General features: G+C 45.8%; 1 protein-coding gene across 13 annotated transcripts in view; it reads right to left on the bottom strand.

Annotated features, from left to right (window-relative positions):
- Nucleotides 1-3,855: 3,855 nt before the first annotated feature.
- MYO9B (myosin IXB) overlaps nucleotides 3,856-16,017 on the bottom strand; it is a 115,907-nt gene continuing 103,745 nt past the window's right edge. For 7 of the 13 annotated variants that reach the window (XM_038773000.1, XM_038773005.1, XM_038772999.1 and 4 more), the window contains 11 exons: nucleotides 15,887-15,998; nucleotides 14,618-14,691; nucleotides 14,185-14,377; nucleotides 13,718-13,846; nucleotides 12,839-12,944; nucleotides 11,347-11,478; nucleotides 7,679-7,802; nucleotides 5,587-5,634; nucleotides 5,014-5,150; nucleotides 4,563-4,690; nucleotides 3,856-4,382 (listed from right to left, as the gene is read on the bottom strand). In XM_038773000.1, the coding sequence (XP_038628928.1) occupies nucleotides 3,952-4,382; nucleotides 4,563-4,690; nucleotides 5,014-5,150; nucleotides 5,587-5,634; nucleotides 7,679-7,802; nucleotides 11,347-11,478; nucleotides 12,839-12,944; nucleotides 13,718-13,846; nucleotides 14,185-14,377; nucleotides 14,618-14,691; nucleotides 15,887-15,998 (1,614 nt within the window). In that variant the 3' untranslated portion in view covers nucleotides 3,856-3,951. Of the gene's footprint in view, nucleotides 4,383-4,404; nucleotides 4,485-4,550; nucleotides 4,691-5,013; nucleotides 5,151-5,586; nucleotides 5,635-7,678; nucleotides 7,803-11,346; nucleotides 11,479-12,838; nucleotides 12,945-13,717; nucleotides 13,847-14,184; nucleotides 14,378-14,617; nucleotides 14,692-15,886; nucleotides 15,999-16,017 lie in introns of those variants that run through there. The other 6 variants (XM_038773008.1, XM_038773010.1, XM_038773003.1 and 3 more) reach the window with 4 other exon arrangements.

The following is a 16,017-nucleotide window of genomic DNA, read 5'->3' as shown; positions in this document are numbered from 1 at the left end:
TTACATGTCCCTAATGTCTGTCTCCCTCAAACTGTGAGCACCTTGTGGGCAGGGAACACGTCCACAGACTCTGTTGTATCGTACTCTCCCAGGTGCTTAGCGCAATGCCCTGCACAAAGTAAGCGCTCAATAAATATCATTGACTGATTTGATATCTTGTGTCCTCACATCCCTAGTACAGTGATCTGCACCCAGTAAAGGTTGTTGATGAGGATATAATCTGGTTTTGGCATCACTGATCCTCCTATCACCCACCCATCCACTACTGGGGCATGTGTTAGAAAAGTGCACTTCTGTAGTTTTGCCAAATTTCAGTTTATTGAACACAGACACTGACTTGCTGTAGTCTGGCATCGCCTGCACCCTGGTTTTGCTAAGAGTGAGATTTGTTTCACTTGAAGTACAACTGTGTGTCCCTCCCCAACCGTTTCTGGGAAAATGGGACCAGCCCAGGAAACAAGGAACCATCCTGCATATCCGGAATGTCTGGCAACCCTAACCATTTACCTAGATTGGTATCCCTTCGCCATAACCTTCTCTTGGACCCCAATCATGTTAAAACATGAGGCTGGTGTGTGTTTTGGCACTGAATGAATAGAACGCACATTATAAGCAAAGCATGCAAATTAGAATTTATTAAAAATAGGCTGCAGCATTTGCTGGAAGAGAACAGATTTACTGCTTAAGTGTCCAGAGTGGCAACAAGCAGACATATCAAGTTGTGTTGGGGTGGGGGGGTGACGTCTCAGGGGAGTGGGTCACACAGCCTCCGGTGCTCCAGCATGTCACAGAAATCTTATATAGAGGCTCTCAATTTCAGGTCTTGGCATTGTAGTAATACTGTGACATTGGTACAGGAAGGAGAAAGGGGTAGAAGGCTGGCTTCTCGACCTTTTTCAGAAGGACGTGCGTCCCAGAGAACTGCTTCAGGATTGCAGAGAGTGGGAGGCAATTCTTTCTCTAAGGGCATCTGGGATTAAACAAGGAAAAAATGGGGAACATTTCTCCTTATGATTTCCATGGACCCCTTTCCTCTCCAGGCCTCGCTTTCCTAAACTTTGCTCTGTTGAAAGCAAAAACGATTTAGGTTTTACAATAGTCACGATGGTTCTTAGCTGCAACTTGCTTTTCCGTTCAACAGTCTGCCACAAATCAAGAGGCACAGAACACATAGAATGACAACGAACTGCTCGAATGATGTTTGGTTGAAGATTTCCCTCTTGTGATATCGAACTCTACAACCCGAGAGAACTTCTGACTCTCATTTGCACCGCAGAGATTTCACACTGTGGAACTCAAAATGCCAAATGCCTCTACTATTCACTATCAGAAGTGTGTCCGATAAATGTGTGCATATGACAGGAAATTTACTTACTTTGCAAAGGGACTCATTCACTGAGTACACATACGCACATGAGGCACAGTGGCACTTAACTGAGGCAAGCTCCTTGGATGGACGACTGGCCTAGCAAGAACAATGTGGTTGGCTAGTGATCCCCAAGAAAACTGTTCTAAAGTTGTTGTTGCTACAATACTGAAGACCTGAACCAAGGGTCTGAGGGTACCTTCTTCAGATGTGCAGATGATACTCTGTTGGTCAGTGTAGTAGCACTTTCAGAAACAGGAATAACATGCTAACTGCACTTAAATGGAAAAGAGTGGTCTTACAATATTCAAGTCAATAGGGAAAAACACAAGCTAATGCAACTGGGGACAAAAACCCTAGCACAAACGCAATTAGGAGGAGATATCAGAGGTCTATTGAAAAATGTACAGACCGGAGAGTGGGAAATCTGGGTTCCAGTCCTGACACTGGCCTACTGTGTCACCTCAGGCAACTCACTGAACTCCTCTGGGTCTTGGTTTCCTTATCTACAAAATGTGGATAACAATACCCAACCTCCCACTACCTCACAAGGATATAGTAAGGAGAAAACGAGATAATTGAAGTGAAAGTGCTTTAGAAAAATAAAAAGTGCCATACAAATACAAGGTACAAGTATTCCTACCAGATTGTGACATTTTTACAACACAAAACTGGAAGAACACAATGGAAAAAATAGAAGACTCGTGCCACAGTACGGCTGTGAATTGATTCTAACATGATGCGGCTCTGAAGGAACGATTGTTTCAAATGTTTGCTTCGAGCAGGATCAAAAGCTTGCTGTGGCAATATATATCTGCTCATTAGCATTGCACAGGGAATCAATTGCAGCATTACCATTGTTTACTGGAAAATGATTTTTAAGCTGTTGCAAATTGATTCTCAGTGCCTCATTGCACAGAAGTAGCAAGACTATGCAGACTGCTTGAAACAAACTCTTTTGTTCCCCACATCCTTCCTGGATTTCACTGTGTGTGAAAGAAGCCATGTACTCTTTCAATTGTTTTTGAACTATCTTCCCCATGAACCTTTATTCCTCACTGAAGCAGTGGTTAACAGAATGACTTTTTTGGAAGTCCTTGGGGGAAAGTTGGCAGGAACGCTACTACTTTATACTGTAGGAGGAATGTCTGTATGGTTATTATAACAGCATAAAAAGGACCTGGGGCTCAGAGTTGATCATGAGCAACTAATGCCATTCTACATTACACTACCATGGAACCAGGAGGAATTCACAGGAGTATGATATGCAAGGGTGGGAAGTTATCCTTCTGCTACTCTTTCAATCGGTCAGACCTTCATCAGTTTTGATTGCTGCCCGTTTAAAAAAAAGACGTGCAAAAACAGAAGCAGGTCTAGAGAAGAGTGACTAAAATGATAGAAGAGGGTAGCAACAGTGAAGAAGGGCCTCCTTATCTGATGAACTAGTAGCAGAGAGAAATGCATCTTAGACCTCTGATTTCACCTTCTTTGGGCCCAGAGGCAGATTCAAAGCTATTAACATCCTCCTTTTGTACCACCCTCCCCCCGTCAGTGAATTCAATCGATGAATCAATCCATTGTATTTACTGAGCGCAGAGCACTGTACTAAGTGCTTGGGAGAGGGCAGAAGAAGTAGGTGATGTTATAGACAGTACTGTCACTTCAAAAGACTCCGCGATGGTGATAGAGATCTCTCATCTCACATAACCAAGTATTATATGTTGCTTGCTGAGTTCATCGATCAGTGTCAATGTTGATTAAATTCAGTTACTCTCCCTGCTATTTTCACAAGGACATATTTTCCATGATGTTTGGTTACTGAAGTCATGGATTTCCCAACAACTTGGAAAAAAAATGCTTTGGGCACCTAATAAGCACTTAATAAATACCATCATTATTAAATCAGCGGCCACAATTCTCATCAAGTGAACTCAAGCATATATTTAAAGGAAGATGCATTATGTTAATATAAAAGTTTTTATATATATATAATATATATAATTTGGTCTTTCATTAAGGCGTTACATTAAAAAATTATGTAAACCACATACAAAGAAAGAGTTATCATAAAAACATACAAAAGTGAAGACTAAGGAGACATTGGCAGAGAGATCTCAACTTGATTTTGGTCCTATCATAGCTCTCTGTAAGCAAATATGAAAGGCACAGCAGCTGAAACAGCACCTAATCTAGCTTGGAGTTGGCAGACTCATTTGAATGGGCATTTTCTCTTGCGACCAAAGCAGATTTAATACCTATAAAAACTCTGCAGCTTTTAATTTAGTACTTCTCCGATAGCAGACTACTATTTGTGACAAACAGTGCCTTATAGGGCAAACTTCCAAAAGATCGAGGCCGGTGATCTAGTTGGACAGACTTTCGCTCGGTGTTTTCTCTTCAGAAGGACACCTACCACATTTTGTTTTCCTATCCATACACGCACACATATACATACACACCGCTCTCCCCCCCCGGCCCCTCCCCCCCACCCCGGAGTTTGCATTCTTCAAAGGTTTACACTCAGTCAATTCGCAATCACAATGAAGCCTGGCCATCTGATCCCAACTCAATCCATCTTGACTTGCTCACTGCGGGCCGAGTAAGTAAATGGGAGGGTCCGAATACCTCCGCTTTGTCTCTGCAGTCAGGCCGTATTCGTTCAAGGGCTCCTGAGCTGGGACCGCTTCAGCCCCCGCTGCAATATACACGGAATGGATCGGATCCGTTCGCCGGGCAGGCTGATCTCTTCGTTTCACGAGGACCACAGCCTCCTCACCAGCCGAAGTTCTTCTCTGGACATTGGTCAGCATGCCATAAGGGAGTTTGATGTTAGATGTAGGCATTATTGGAGTCCTCCGGGGAATCTTCATTCTAACCGTCATTGAAGTTGCTCTTTTTTTCACAGAAGAAGAATCCGGATGGCGGCTTGGAAGAATCGACGGATGGGATCTGTTGGCTGTTTCGGGGATATCCTTAGTGGGGATACCACGACAGGGAAGTCCAGGTGAGGCAGTCCCTTTTCAAAGAAAGATACATCAATTACCACCTGTGTTTATAGGCAGTAGATAGACCTATTACTGCCAAGTCATTTGCCCTTTACAGAGGTGTCGCTAATAATCTGAAGAAAACAAATAAAATTGATCAGTGGTATTTGAGAAAGTAAAAAACAAAAAGTGCACACTACCTTAATACTGACCTTCCGTGTCCACCCGCCCGCTTCGTTCGTCCAAAAGGCTCTCGGTGCTGACTGATGTCTCTGAATCTGGATTTTCTTCGTCGGAGCCCCGCTGATCTAGCTCAGGTAGTCGATAGGCTATGTCTTCCCTGAAGCAAGAGAGCACAGCGGAATTTAGGAAACCCAGATGAAGAAAGAAACACGACCACAAACACATACTGCTAGAGGCCAACCTGGGATCGATGCCAAGCCAATTTAAGAACATAAATGCCCAACTGGATCAGACCAGTGACCTCCCCAGTCCACTAAATCTGCCTCTCACGGGGGCACCAAAGGAGGAACGGTGTGACAGCGGCCCTAATTTGATCATCAGGTGTTTCAAGTTGACCACTGCACTGAGGAGCAAGTCCTCAGAAGGGGAGGAAGTAGGAGAAGCATGCCCCAGCCGCTAGGCAACCACAAGCAAACTTACTTTTCTTCCTTTATTGATTGAATATGTTCAATCAGAATCTCTTTCTCCCGATCATCATCTGCATCTAATTGCTCCTCCTGGAGAATCCCTAGGTTGGCTAAGCTGCTGTCATTTGCCTTGATCTTCGGGCTTTTGCTCTGGAACCGAGAAGGCAGTTGTAAGGGGACATCTTTCCAACTAGGCGAGTTAGGGTTAGTTGTGATGCATGGAAAGACTACCGGACAAAGCTAAATGGGTGTTAGTTCATATGCAAGAGGGACTTCCTAGGCCAATTTCTCTGAAAATAATTTGAAATCTAGCCAAATCGACTGGCTGAACTCCATCAGTGGCCAGTTTGTATGACTCTGAACCAGCAAGAAGAATTTTCTTTCTGTGTGTTGTTGCAGTTTAGCATCTCCAAAAGCAGAAGCCAGTGGGGAACGCCACTGCAATGAGGCATGCACTTTCAGTTAAATCAAGCTGGACCACAATTGAAAGCTGCAAACCAAAGAACTGATAAGAAGCCATAAAAACCCAGATCATGCGGTCAGAAAGAATCATGCATTATATGAATCCACCAAGTTTTGTACATACCAGCACCCCCTCATAGGGAGAAGAAAACCCCAGTTTTAGAGGCCACTGCTAGGAAGAGATGAAGACCAGGTTGACTATATCAAACATACAAGGTAACTTGGAGGTTTTTTCTCCAAATAGCAGAAATTTCATTACTTCATTAAAAAACAACCCCCAAAACAAAAACATCAACCCATTTCTGCATGCTGGAGCAGAGGAAGAACGTTGGCTTTGTTATATTTACTTCATCTGGTGATATCTTCCCGTCCCACACCATCACCTCTCTACACTTACAAGCAAGCAGGGGAAAACAAGGTTTAAAAAATGTTTGTAGGCTTGGACCTGTGAATTTTCAGTGAATGAAAAACTGAGATTTGATGGCATTAGCTAAATATTAATTCGATGTGCCAGTGAAGATGTGCCTTAGCTGCCTGCGGCTAAAAATCCCCAGTGATAGACTGAACATGTATTTTGAGTACAAGTACAGGGTGTTAACATTTACAGACATGCCTCTAGACTGTAAGCTTGTTGTGGGCAGGGAATGTGCCATTATATTGTTGTGTGGTCCTCTCTCAAGTGCTTAGTACAGTGCCCTGCGCGCGCGCACACACACACACACACACACACACACAAAGTGATCAATAAATTGACTGATGCACTCAATTTAAATATAGTTTCCACTTGCATGTGGCTGTAAAAGAAAGTAATGCATGAGGGATATGACGGTCTCACTAGATGCGTGGAGCATAATCAGTGGTATTTACTGAGTGCTTAATGTGTGCCTGCTTGGGAGAGTAAAATACAACAGAATCAGTGGATCCGTTCCCTGCCTGCAAGGAGCTTACAGTCTAGGGGGAAGACATACATTAATATGAATAAATTCCAGCTACGTACATAAATGCTGGGCTGAGGGTGGCGTGAACATCAAGTGACTAAAGGGTACAGATCCAAGTGCATAGGCGAGACAGATGGGAGAGAGAGCAGGGAAAGAGCGAGCTTAAATGGGGGAGGCCACTTGGAGGAAATGGATTTTAGGAGAGTTTTGATGGTGGGGAGAGTGGTGATCTGTCATATATGGAGGGGGAGGGAGTACCAGATGAGAGGCAGGACATGGGTGAGGGGTCAGTGGCGAGATAGATGAGCCCGAGGAACACTGAGAAAGTTGCGTTAGAGAAATGAACTAGCTAGATCGTAGAAGGAAATCAGAGGTAAACAACAATGAAGGTAAACGTAGGAGCGGGTGAGCTGACTGCTTTAAGGCCAATGGTATGGAGTTTCTGTTTGACGTGGCGGTGGATGGGCAACCACTGGAGGTTCTTGAGGAGTGGAGAGATGTGGACTGAATTGGTATTTTAGAAAAATGATACGGGCAGCAGAGTGAAGTTTCGACTAGAACGGGAAGAGAAAGGAGGCAGGAAGGTCAGCAAGGAGGCAGATGCAGTAGTCAAGGCAGGATACAGATCAGCACAGTAGCAGTTTTGGAGAGGAAAAGGCGGATTTTAGCCATGTCATGAAGGCAGAACGGACAGGTTTTGGTAACAGATTGAATATGTGGGTTGAATATTTCCTTAGCTCCATTTTAAATCGTCTCCACTGGAGGGGTGAAGCAGAGAACTCTGGGTAATTTCCTCAATTTTCTGCTTTGTTGGTCAATACCAGGGCAGGACTGATTTAATCTGAGGTCAACTCCCCCCGGGGTGACACCTAGCCAGTTCTGGAATATTTCTTTCATCATTCACACTGTTCAGTTTTTCATTACCTCTCATTTAGCCTGGAGACCACCTCACATAACTTGCCCTGTGCCCTCCAATCATAACTTCCTCGCAGAAGTCTCTGAGTCTTTGAATCCAAGTGAACTCTGGGCCCCAACATCAGCAAGTCATCACTAGCTAGCTTTCAGCAACCATCCTCTTGAGTGTAAAAGGAATAAACAGTGGAACTGCAGGACAGGTCCCCCTGAAACCAACGGCTCCATCTCTTTGTCTCATCATATGTTCATGTGAATAACTCATGTCCAACTGAGAGAAAAAAGCTGCAAGGCTCCAAACTCCAAGTTTTTCAGAAAACCCAAATCCCTCAAAATACAAGACGCTTTGTTATTTTGGATACTTACTGTATTCTGCTTAAGAAATGACAGTCTGCGGAACGCAATGGTCTCTGCCGCTTCTAGTTGGTTAATTTCTTCCATTTTTATTTTGTACTTTCTCAACTGCTCCTTGATTATCATCTCTACACACCTGCAGGAAATTTGGCAACGGTTTTCATTTCAGCACTTTCCAGAAAGAGACCCAATTCTTCAGGCAGAAGGGGCAGGTGCCCCAGGTTCACCACCCTGCCTCTGCCCTCCTCACCTACCTAGCTATTGACCTTTGTGGGGCTATTAGCCTTTGTGGGGCAGGAGAGGGAAGACCAGTAGGGCAATTCGTCAGTGGTACTTACTGAGCGTTTACCCTGTGCAGAGCGGGAGGGGACAATACAATGGAGTTTCCTGACTTTCCCATCACTGCAGAGAGCACCAGCATCCTCCCAGTCTCACAAGCCCGGAACCTTGGCGTGTCCTCGACTCCTCTCTCTCACTCAACCCACATATTCAATGTGCCACCAAATTCTGCTGGTTCTACCTTGACGACATTGATAAAATCCACCCTTTCCTCTCCCTTCTACATCACCCTTTTACTTGGATTTGCACCCTTAATTCACCCCTACAAAACTTATGTACATATCTGTAATTTATTTATACTAAAGTCTGTCTCCCCCTCTCAACTGTAAGCTCGCTGTGGGCAGGGAACGTTTCTACCAACTCTGTTATACTGTACCCGCCAAGTATTAGAACAGTGCTCTGTACACAGTGAGCACTCGATACTACTGATTGATCCATCCAAACTACTACCACGTTAAAACAAGTGCTTATCGTATCCCGCCTTGATTATCGTATCAGCCTCCATGCTGACCTCCCTGCCGACCTCCCTGCTTCCTGTCTCTCCCTACTCCAATCCATACTTCACCCTGCTGCCCGGATCATTTTCTACAAAACTGTTCAGTCAGTGTTTCCCCGCTCCTTAAGAACCTCCAGTGGTTGCCCATCGACCTCTGCAACAAACAGAAATGTCTTACTAAAGGCTTTAAAGCACTCATTCACCTTGTCTCCTCATAATAATAATAATAATAATAATAATAATAATGATGGCATTTATTAAGCGCTTACTATGTACAAAGCACTGTTCTAAGCACTGGGGAGGTTACAAGGTGATCAGGTTGTCCCACAGGGGGCTCACACTCTTAATCCCCATTTTACAGATGAGGTAACTGAGGCACAGAGAAGTGACGTCTCTGTGAAGTGAAGTCACTGTGGACCACCCCCTTCTCCTCAACACGCTATCTGACCTTGGCTTCACAGACTCCGTCCTCTCCTGGTTCTCCTCATCTCTCCAGTCGTTCATTCTCAGTCTCTTTCGCAGGCTCCTCCTCCCCCTCCCATCCCCTTACTGTGGGGGTTCAGTGCTTGATCCCCTTCTGTTCTCGATCTACACTCACTCCCTTGGTGACCTCATTCACTCCCACGGCTTCAACTATCATCTCTACGCTGACGACACCCAGATCTACATCTCTGCCCCTGCTCTCTCCCCGTCTCTCCAGGCTCGTATCTCCTCCTGCCTTCAGGACATCTCCATCTGGATGTCTGCCTGCCACCTAAAACTCAACATGTCCAAGACTGAACTCCTTGTCTTCCCTCCCAAACCCTGCCCTCTCCCTGACTTTCCCATCTCTGTTGACGGCACTACCATCCTTCCTGTCTCACAAGCCCGCAACCTTGGTGTCATCCTCGACTCCGCTCTCTCATTCACCCCTCATATCCAAGCTGTCACCAAACCCTGCCGGTCTCAGCTCCACAACATTGCCAAGATCTGCCCTTTCCTCTCCATCCATACTGCTACCCTGCTCGTTCAAGCTCTCATCCTATCCCATCTGGACTACTGCATCAGCCTTCTCTCTGATCTCCCATCCTCGTGTCTCTCCCCACTTCAATCCATACTTCATGCTTCTGCCCGGATTGTCTTTGTCCAGAAACGCTCTGGGCATTTTACTCCCCTCCTCAGAAATCTCCAGTGGCTACCAATCGATCTGCGCATCAGGCAGAAACTCCTCACCCTCGGCTTCAAGGCTCTCCATCACCTCGCCCCCTCCTACCTCACCTCCCTTCTCTCCTTCTACAGCCCAGCCCGCACCCTCTGCTCCTCTGCCGCTAATCTCCTCACTGTACCTCGTTCTCGCCTGTCCCGCCATCGACCCCCGGCCCATGTCATCCCCCAGGCCTGGAATGCCCTCCCTCTGCCCATCCGCCAAGCTAGCTCTCTTCCTCCCTTCAAGGCCCTACTGAGAGCTCACCTCCTCCAGGAGGCCTTCCCAGACTGAACCTCTTCCTTCCTCTCCCCCTCGTCCCCCTCTCCATCCCCCCATCTTACCTCCTTCCCTTCCCCACAGCACCTGTATATATGTATATATGTTTGTGCATATTTATTACTCTATTTATTTATTTATTTTACTTGTACCTATCTATTCTATTTATTTTATTTTGTTAGTATGTTTGGTTTTGTTCTCTGTCTCCCCCTTTTAGACTGTAAGCCCACCGTTGGGTAGGGACTGTCTTTATATGTTGCCAACTTGTACTTCCCAAGCGCTTAGTACAGTGCTCTGCACAAAGTAAGCGCTCAATAAATACGATTGATTGATTGATTGAAGTGACTTGCCTAATTTCCTACTACCCCCCAATCCATACCCTTTGCTCCTCCAATGCCAAACGACTCGCTGTACCTCAGAGTTTTGCCTATTTCACCACCGACCCCTCATCTACATCCTGCCTCTGGCCTGGAACTCCCTCCCTCTTCCTATCTGACACTCACTCCCCACCTTCAGAGCCTTATTAAAAACACATCTCCTCCGAGAGGCCTTCCCCAACTAACCCCTCATTTTCCTCTTCTCCCACTCCCTTCTGTGTCGCCCTTGCACTAGGCTGTCTCTGCATCCTTTATTCACTCGTCCCTCAGCCCCACAGAACTTATGTGCTCCTCCATACTTCATTTATATTACTGTCTGTCTCCCCCTCTAGACTGTAAGCAGGTTAGGTGTCTACACAGGTTAGGTGTTTACCAACTCTGTTAGTCTGTATTCTCCCAACTGGTTAGTACAGTGCTCCGCACATAGTAAGCACTCAGTAAATCCAACTGATTGAGTTGGAAGACCCGAGTCCTGCCCTCAAAGAGCTTACAATCTAGTGGGCAGTGGTGCTAGTGAGAAAAACTACCACCTCTGCCTCCCGAAACCACATGGGAACCTTGAGGTAGATTGCCACAGCACTACAGCAAGTGAAAAGCCATGCTCCTTTAACAATATGCCTGCCTTTGTAGCCTGAAGAGGAACTGGTGACAATCAAGGTAGATCAAGAGAGACTGAGCTGCACACTCTCCTGGGTCCAAATTTCTTATGCTGCATTTATATTCAAATGATGGGTGCTTTAGAGAAGCTAACAGGTTACTGACTGCTAGTTGCTAAGAGGATGTGACAGTTATGTCGCTGTCTAAAGTTTCAACTTTAGACTCATCACTGCTTCAAGCAGCCAGCCCACAAAGTACCAGGGCCAAAATGGTAAGCGATGGCCAGACTACCAGAAGAGTGACCGGCTTGTTGTGCCCATGTGGACACCCTCCCATATCCAGGAATCCATAGCTTTGGAATTAGCCATTACGATCTAATGAATTCAACAATAAAATGGTTGAGACTCACGTAGTTGTCTTTAGGACATCCTTCATGCTGGTCAAGGGATCAGAATTATCAGGGCAGCGCAAGAGACACGGCGCAAAGACAATGGCCAAAGCACTGGGAGACATCCTATTCACCTCTTCGATTTCGGCCACTCTGTAGCATAAATTTGGGGACCAATTACAAAGAAAATTAATCCACTACACAGAGAGCAAGTACAAATCTTCATGAAAGAATTCACAGGTGTGGTGACTTGGGGAAAGTACTTTAAACAGGAATAAAAAGTCCAGTATAAGTACAGAAAATACTTGTTTCTTAAATGTTTCTGAAAAAGCAACAAAAGACCCGCAATAATAATAATGATGATGGTATTTGTTAAGCGCTTACTATGTGCCAAGCACTGTTCTAAGCACTGGGGTAGATACAAGGTTATCAGATTGTCACATGTGGGGCTCACAGTCTTAATCCCCATTTTCCAGATGAGGTAACTGAAGTGCAGAGAAGTGACTTGCCCAAAGTCACACGGCTGACAAGTGGCGGAGCCAGGATTAGAACCCACGACCTCTGACTCCCAAGCCCGTGCTCTTTCCGCTTAGCCACGTTGCTTCTCACAATGAAAACACTGGCCCTTTCAACCGACTGAATGGTTCCCCAAGACTTGGCTGGATTGATAGTTTTTCCTCTCCCCTCCAGCAGTTTCCAGGATCCCGCCCAATTGACATGTTTCCTCCAACTCCATGCATGGAATGCGATTTCCAGTGGTTTAAGGGCTAGTGTTCTTCTGTCGCTCTGACCTCTGTTCGTGGTCTTAATGCCCCTGAGAAGCAGCCTGGCCTAGTGGACAGAGCCCAGGCCTGGGAGTCAGAAGGTCACGGGTTCTAATCCCGGATCCACCACTTGTCTGCCCTTTGACCTTGGGCAAGTCACTTAACTTCTCTGTGCCTCAGTTCCCTCATCTTTAAAATGGGGATGAAGACTGTGAGCCCCGTGTGGAACAGAGACTATGTCTGACCCAATTATCTTGTATCTACCCCAGGCTTAGAACAGTGCCTGGCACATGGTAAGCGCTTAATAAATACCATTATTATTATTATGACGAGGGCATTGGCCTGGAAGTCCGTCTTCTAGACTGTGAGCCCACTGTTGGGTAGGGACCGTCTCTATATGTTGCCAACTTGTACTTCCCAAGCGCTTAGTACAGTGCTCTGCACACAGTAAGCGCTCAATACATACGACTGATTGATTGATTGATAGTACCCTCACAGCACAGCCACCCCTCCAAGCTGCTGCCTGGAATGTCCAAGTGGGTGATGTTTTGGACTTGAATTCTCTCCCACTCAAGCATAATGGGTATACGACCCAAAACTTGCCTCTGTCAGGAAATTTCCCAAGAGGAATCCCAGCTGTCTTCCAACTAAATTCCTGACCACCACGAGATCTACTGTTCTGGGAAAATGGAACACTTTCCTAGAAGGGACATTTAATTGTCAGATAAAACATGAGAGGGATAACTTGCTTGACAAGGTGAAAGATAAGCCGCTCCAGGCTTAAGTGATTGGCTTCGGGAAGCTGGTCGAGTACAGTGTATATAGCCGTGAGCTGCTCCTGCTTCGCGGGCAATTCTGCACAGAGAAAAGGCATGAGATAAGGAGGCCAAGAGTACACCGAGTCTTGCTCTCTCGTGACAACTGAGAGAAGTCGCTCTCATGAGCTTGAGGGACTCAGAATCTGCGGCTTGGTTACAAGCTGGAAAGAGCAGACACACTGCTAGCGTTAGGAGTGCTAGGAGCAGAAACTCCTCACCCTCGGCTTCAAGGCTCTCCATCACCTCGCCCCCTCCTACCTCACCTCCCTTCTCTCCTTCTACAGCCCAGCCCGCACCCTCCGCTCCTCTGCCGCTAATCTCCTCACCGTACCTCGTTCTCACCTGTCCCGCCGTCGACCCCTGGCCCACGTCATCCCCCTGGCCTGGAATGCCCTCCCTCTGTCCATCCGCCAAGCTAGCTCTCTTCCTCCCTTCAAGGCCCTACTGAGAGCTCACCTCCTCCAGGAGGCCTTCCCAGACTGAGACCCCTCCTTCCCCTCTCCATCCCCCCCACACCTTACCTCCTTACCTTCTCCACAGCACCTGTATATATGTATATAAGTTTGTACATATTTATTACTCTATTTATTTTACTTGTACATGTCTATTCTACTTATTTTATTTTGTTAATATGTTTGGTTTTGTTCTCTGTCTCCCCCTTCTAGACTGTGAGCCCACTGTTGGGTAGGGACCGTCTCTATATGTTGCCAACTTGTACTTCCCAAGCACTTAGTACAGTGCTCTGCACAAAGTAAGCACTCAATACGATTGATTGATTGATTATTAGAACAATCTCAGAGAGACACTCACCCACTGCTTTGAGAAAGTCATTATACTGAGCAAATGTCATGAGGGGCTCTGGCAACTCTCTCAGCCACAGCTTCAAAACCCCTGTGATGGCATGAATGGGATAATTCTCCAGCTTGACCGAATTGGGATCTGAGAGAAAGACAGAGAGATTTGCTGTGAAACAGGAGCAATTTACATCTGGAGGGGGAAAGGGACAAACACACACAAAGAAAGAAGATTCAAGTAACATCTCATGTCCAAGAGATGATGCAGATACAGGAGGGTACTTAAGAGTAAAGGACTGTTCTTCTGGGTCAAAGGGAAATAGGATCTGTGCTATCTTGCTCTCTTACAAAACAGTGATGATGGCTTGAATACTGAAGCAGTCTCTAGCCTGAGGGCTCAATGTCAGGGGGGTGAGAAGGAAGGAATTAAGTAACAGATGAGCTGCCAGACAGCTTAACTCCGGATTTAGCAGTTTATCATACCTGACTGGAGGGACTGCTTGAGTTCCCTCATTCGGTTGGCTGCCCCTGACTTGCGATAGATCCCTTCCGTGTATAAACCGTGCATTTCCACGTGCTCAAGAAGCTTCTCTAGAACCACAGGGACTGAAACCTTGTCATTCGTCAGGGAGCTCACACATACCCCAAAGTGTCGGAGCTCGGCACCAGGCTCACTCTGGAAACCAAAAAGAGGTGTCACACCACAAAATGTACAGACGCACAGCCTCTAGAACCCCAGTGCTTGTCTCGGCTGTTGTTGCCGAACAAGTGGTTTCAGCGGATGGAATGTAATAACCACTTTTTGGGGCGGTCCACAGTCTGCAGTAGTTTCAGAACATAACATCAAGACCAAACCGGGCTCCCATGATGCCCCCAGGTGCCACTGCCCATTCCCCATACACAGAACAGCGCTCACCTTCTTTCCACAAGAGGATGAACAAAAGCTCTGAATTTTGGAAACGCATTTCTTATGGCAGGCCATCTTGCAAACTACAGAACATGGGGAACAGCAGAAACTCAGTGATTAAAATTCTTCACACCAGTTCTTTTTCTGATATGCAGCCAACTTTTGCTGCTTGGTTTGTTCATTCATGGAAAAAAAAGACTGGTGATGAAATGCCCTTTCTAGCTCGCTCACAGGTAAGCAGAAAAGACATCTCTCGATCTTCCCTCTAACCAGGAAAGAGATACACTTTATTTACAGCACTTATGTACATACCCATAATTTATTTATTCATATGAATGCCTGTCTTCCCCTCTAGACTGAAAGCTCATTGTGGGCAGGGAACGTGCCTACCAAGTCTGTTATACTGTTCTCTCCCAAGCGCTTAGTACAGCACTTTGCATGGAGTAAGCGCTTAATACATACTACTGATTGACTGCTTTTAGTTAAGGCTGTTCTGGTGGAGATTGCAAAAAGTATCAAAACCAATCATTAGTAACCCTCTGGCTGAGATCCCTGTTAAAATGAGAGAATTAATGTCCAACACATCTGTCACGCCAAGGCATTTGGAACATTTGAGTTACAACACCCTGGAGCAAAGCTACATTTCAGAGAATCTTGAAATTTTACTTCAAAGATTGAGTCAATCAGCCAAAATATATTTATGAAGAGCACACAGTTCCTTTTCAGAATTTCTTCAGACTCCACAGGATCCCACCCTAATTTGTCTTTTTGCTTTTTAAAGGACACTACAACATGTTACTTGAAAAAACTGTTACAACATGTTACTCCCATTCCAGGGAACTCCCAGGGGAAGGGACACTTCCAGAGCCTCTCTGAGAATCCCAATCATATCAGGCCACTTCCAGCAGGAAGAGGAGATGGGTTTTGTGTAGCCCTCCACTACTTTTCCAGGGAGGCTTTTCTATAATTGACATGCAATGGGGGTGGGAGAGTGGGAGAGAGGGAACTGGCCCATCCAATCCAGTTACATCTGGTCTGTTTGGTGTGTATGATTTAAATAATATAAAGTATAGAAAGGAAGTTCAAGGAACAATTGTAATTTTGTGTGTGTGTGTGTGTGTGTGTGTGTATGTGTGTGTGTGTGTGTGAGAGAGAGAGAGAGAGAGAGAGAGAGAGAGACAGAGAGAGAGAACACACCTCCTTTGGAACCTCAGGCTTCTCTAGCATGCATTTTGAAGGAACCACTTTAAAAGGAGTGAAAATCAAATTACAACTTACCATTGCAAAGGAGAGCTTTGTCCATGGGCCAGATGAAAGAAAGGCAGTGCTCGCAAGACTGTGGGATGCTCACCTGGTAACTTGTGAACACATGCCCATTGTGTTCCTGAATCTGAAATAGTCAATAAAAA

Source organism: Tachyglossus aculeatus, chromosome X1 (genome assembly GCF_015852505.1).
Source record: "Tachyglossus aculeatus isolate mTacAcu1 chromosome X1, mTacAcu1.pri, whole genome shotgun sequence".
Lineage (NCBI taxonomy): Eukaryota > Metazoa > Chordata > Mammalia > Monotremata > Tachyglossidae > Tachyglossus > Tachyglossus aculeatus.
Note: the sequence above shows the minus strand (reverse complement) of the source record. Positions and strands in the feature narration are given on the sequence as shown.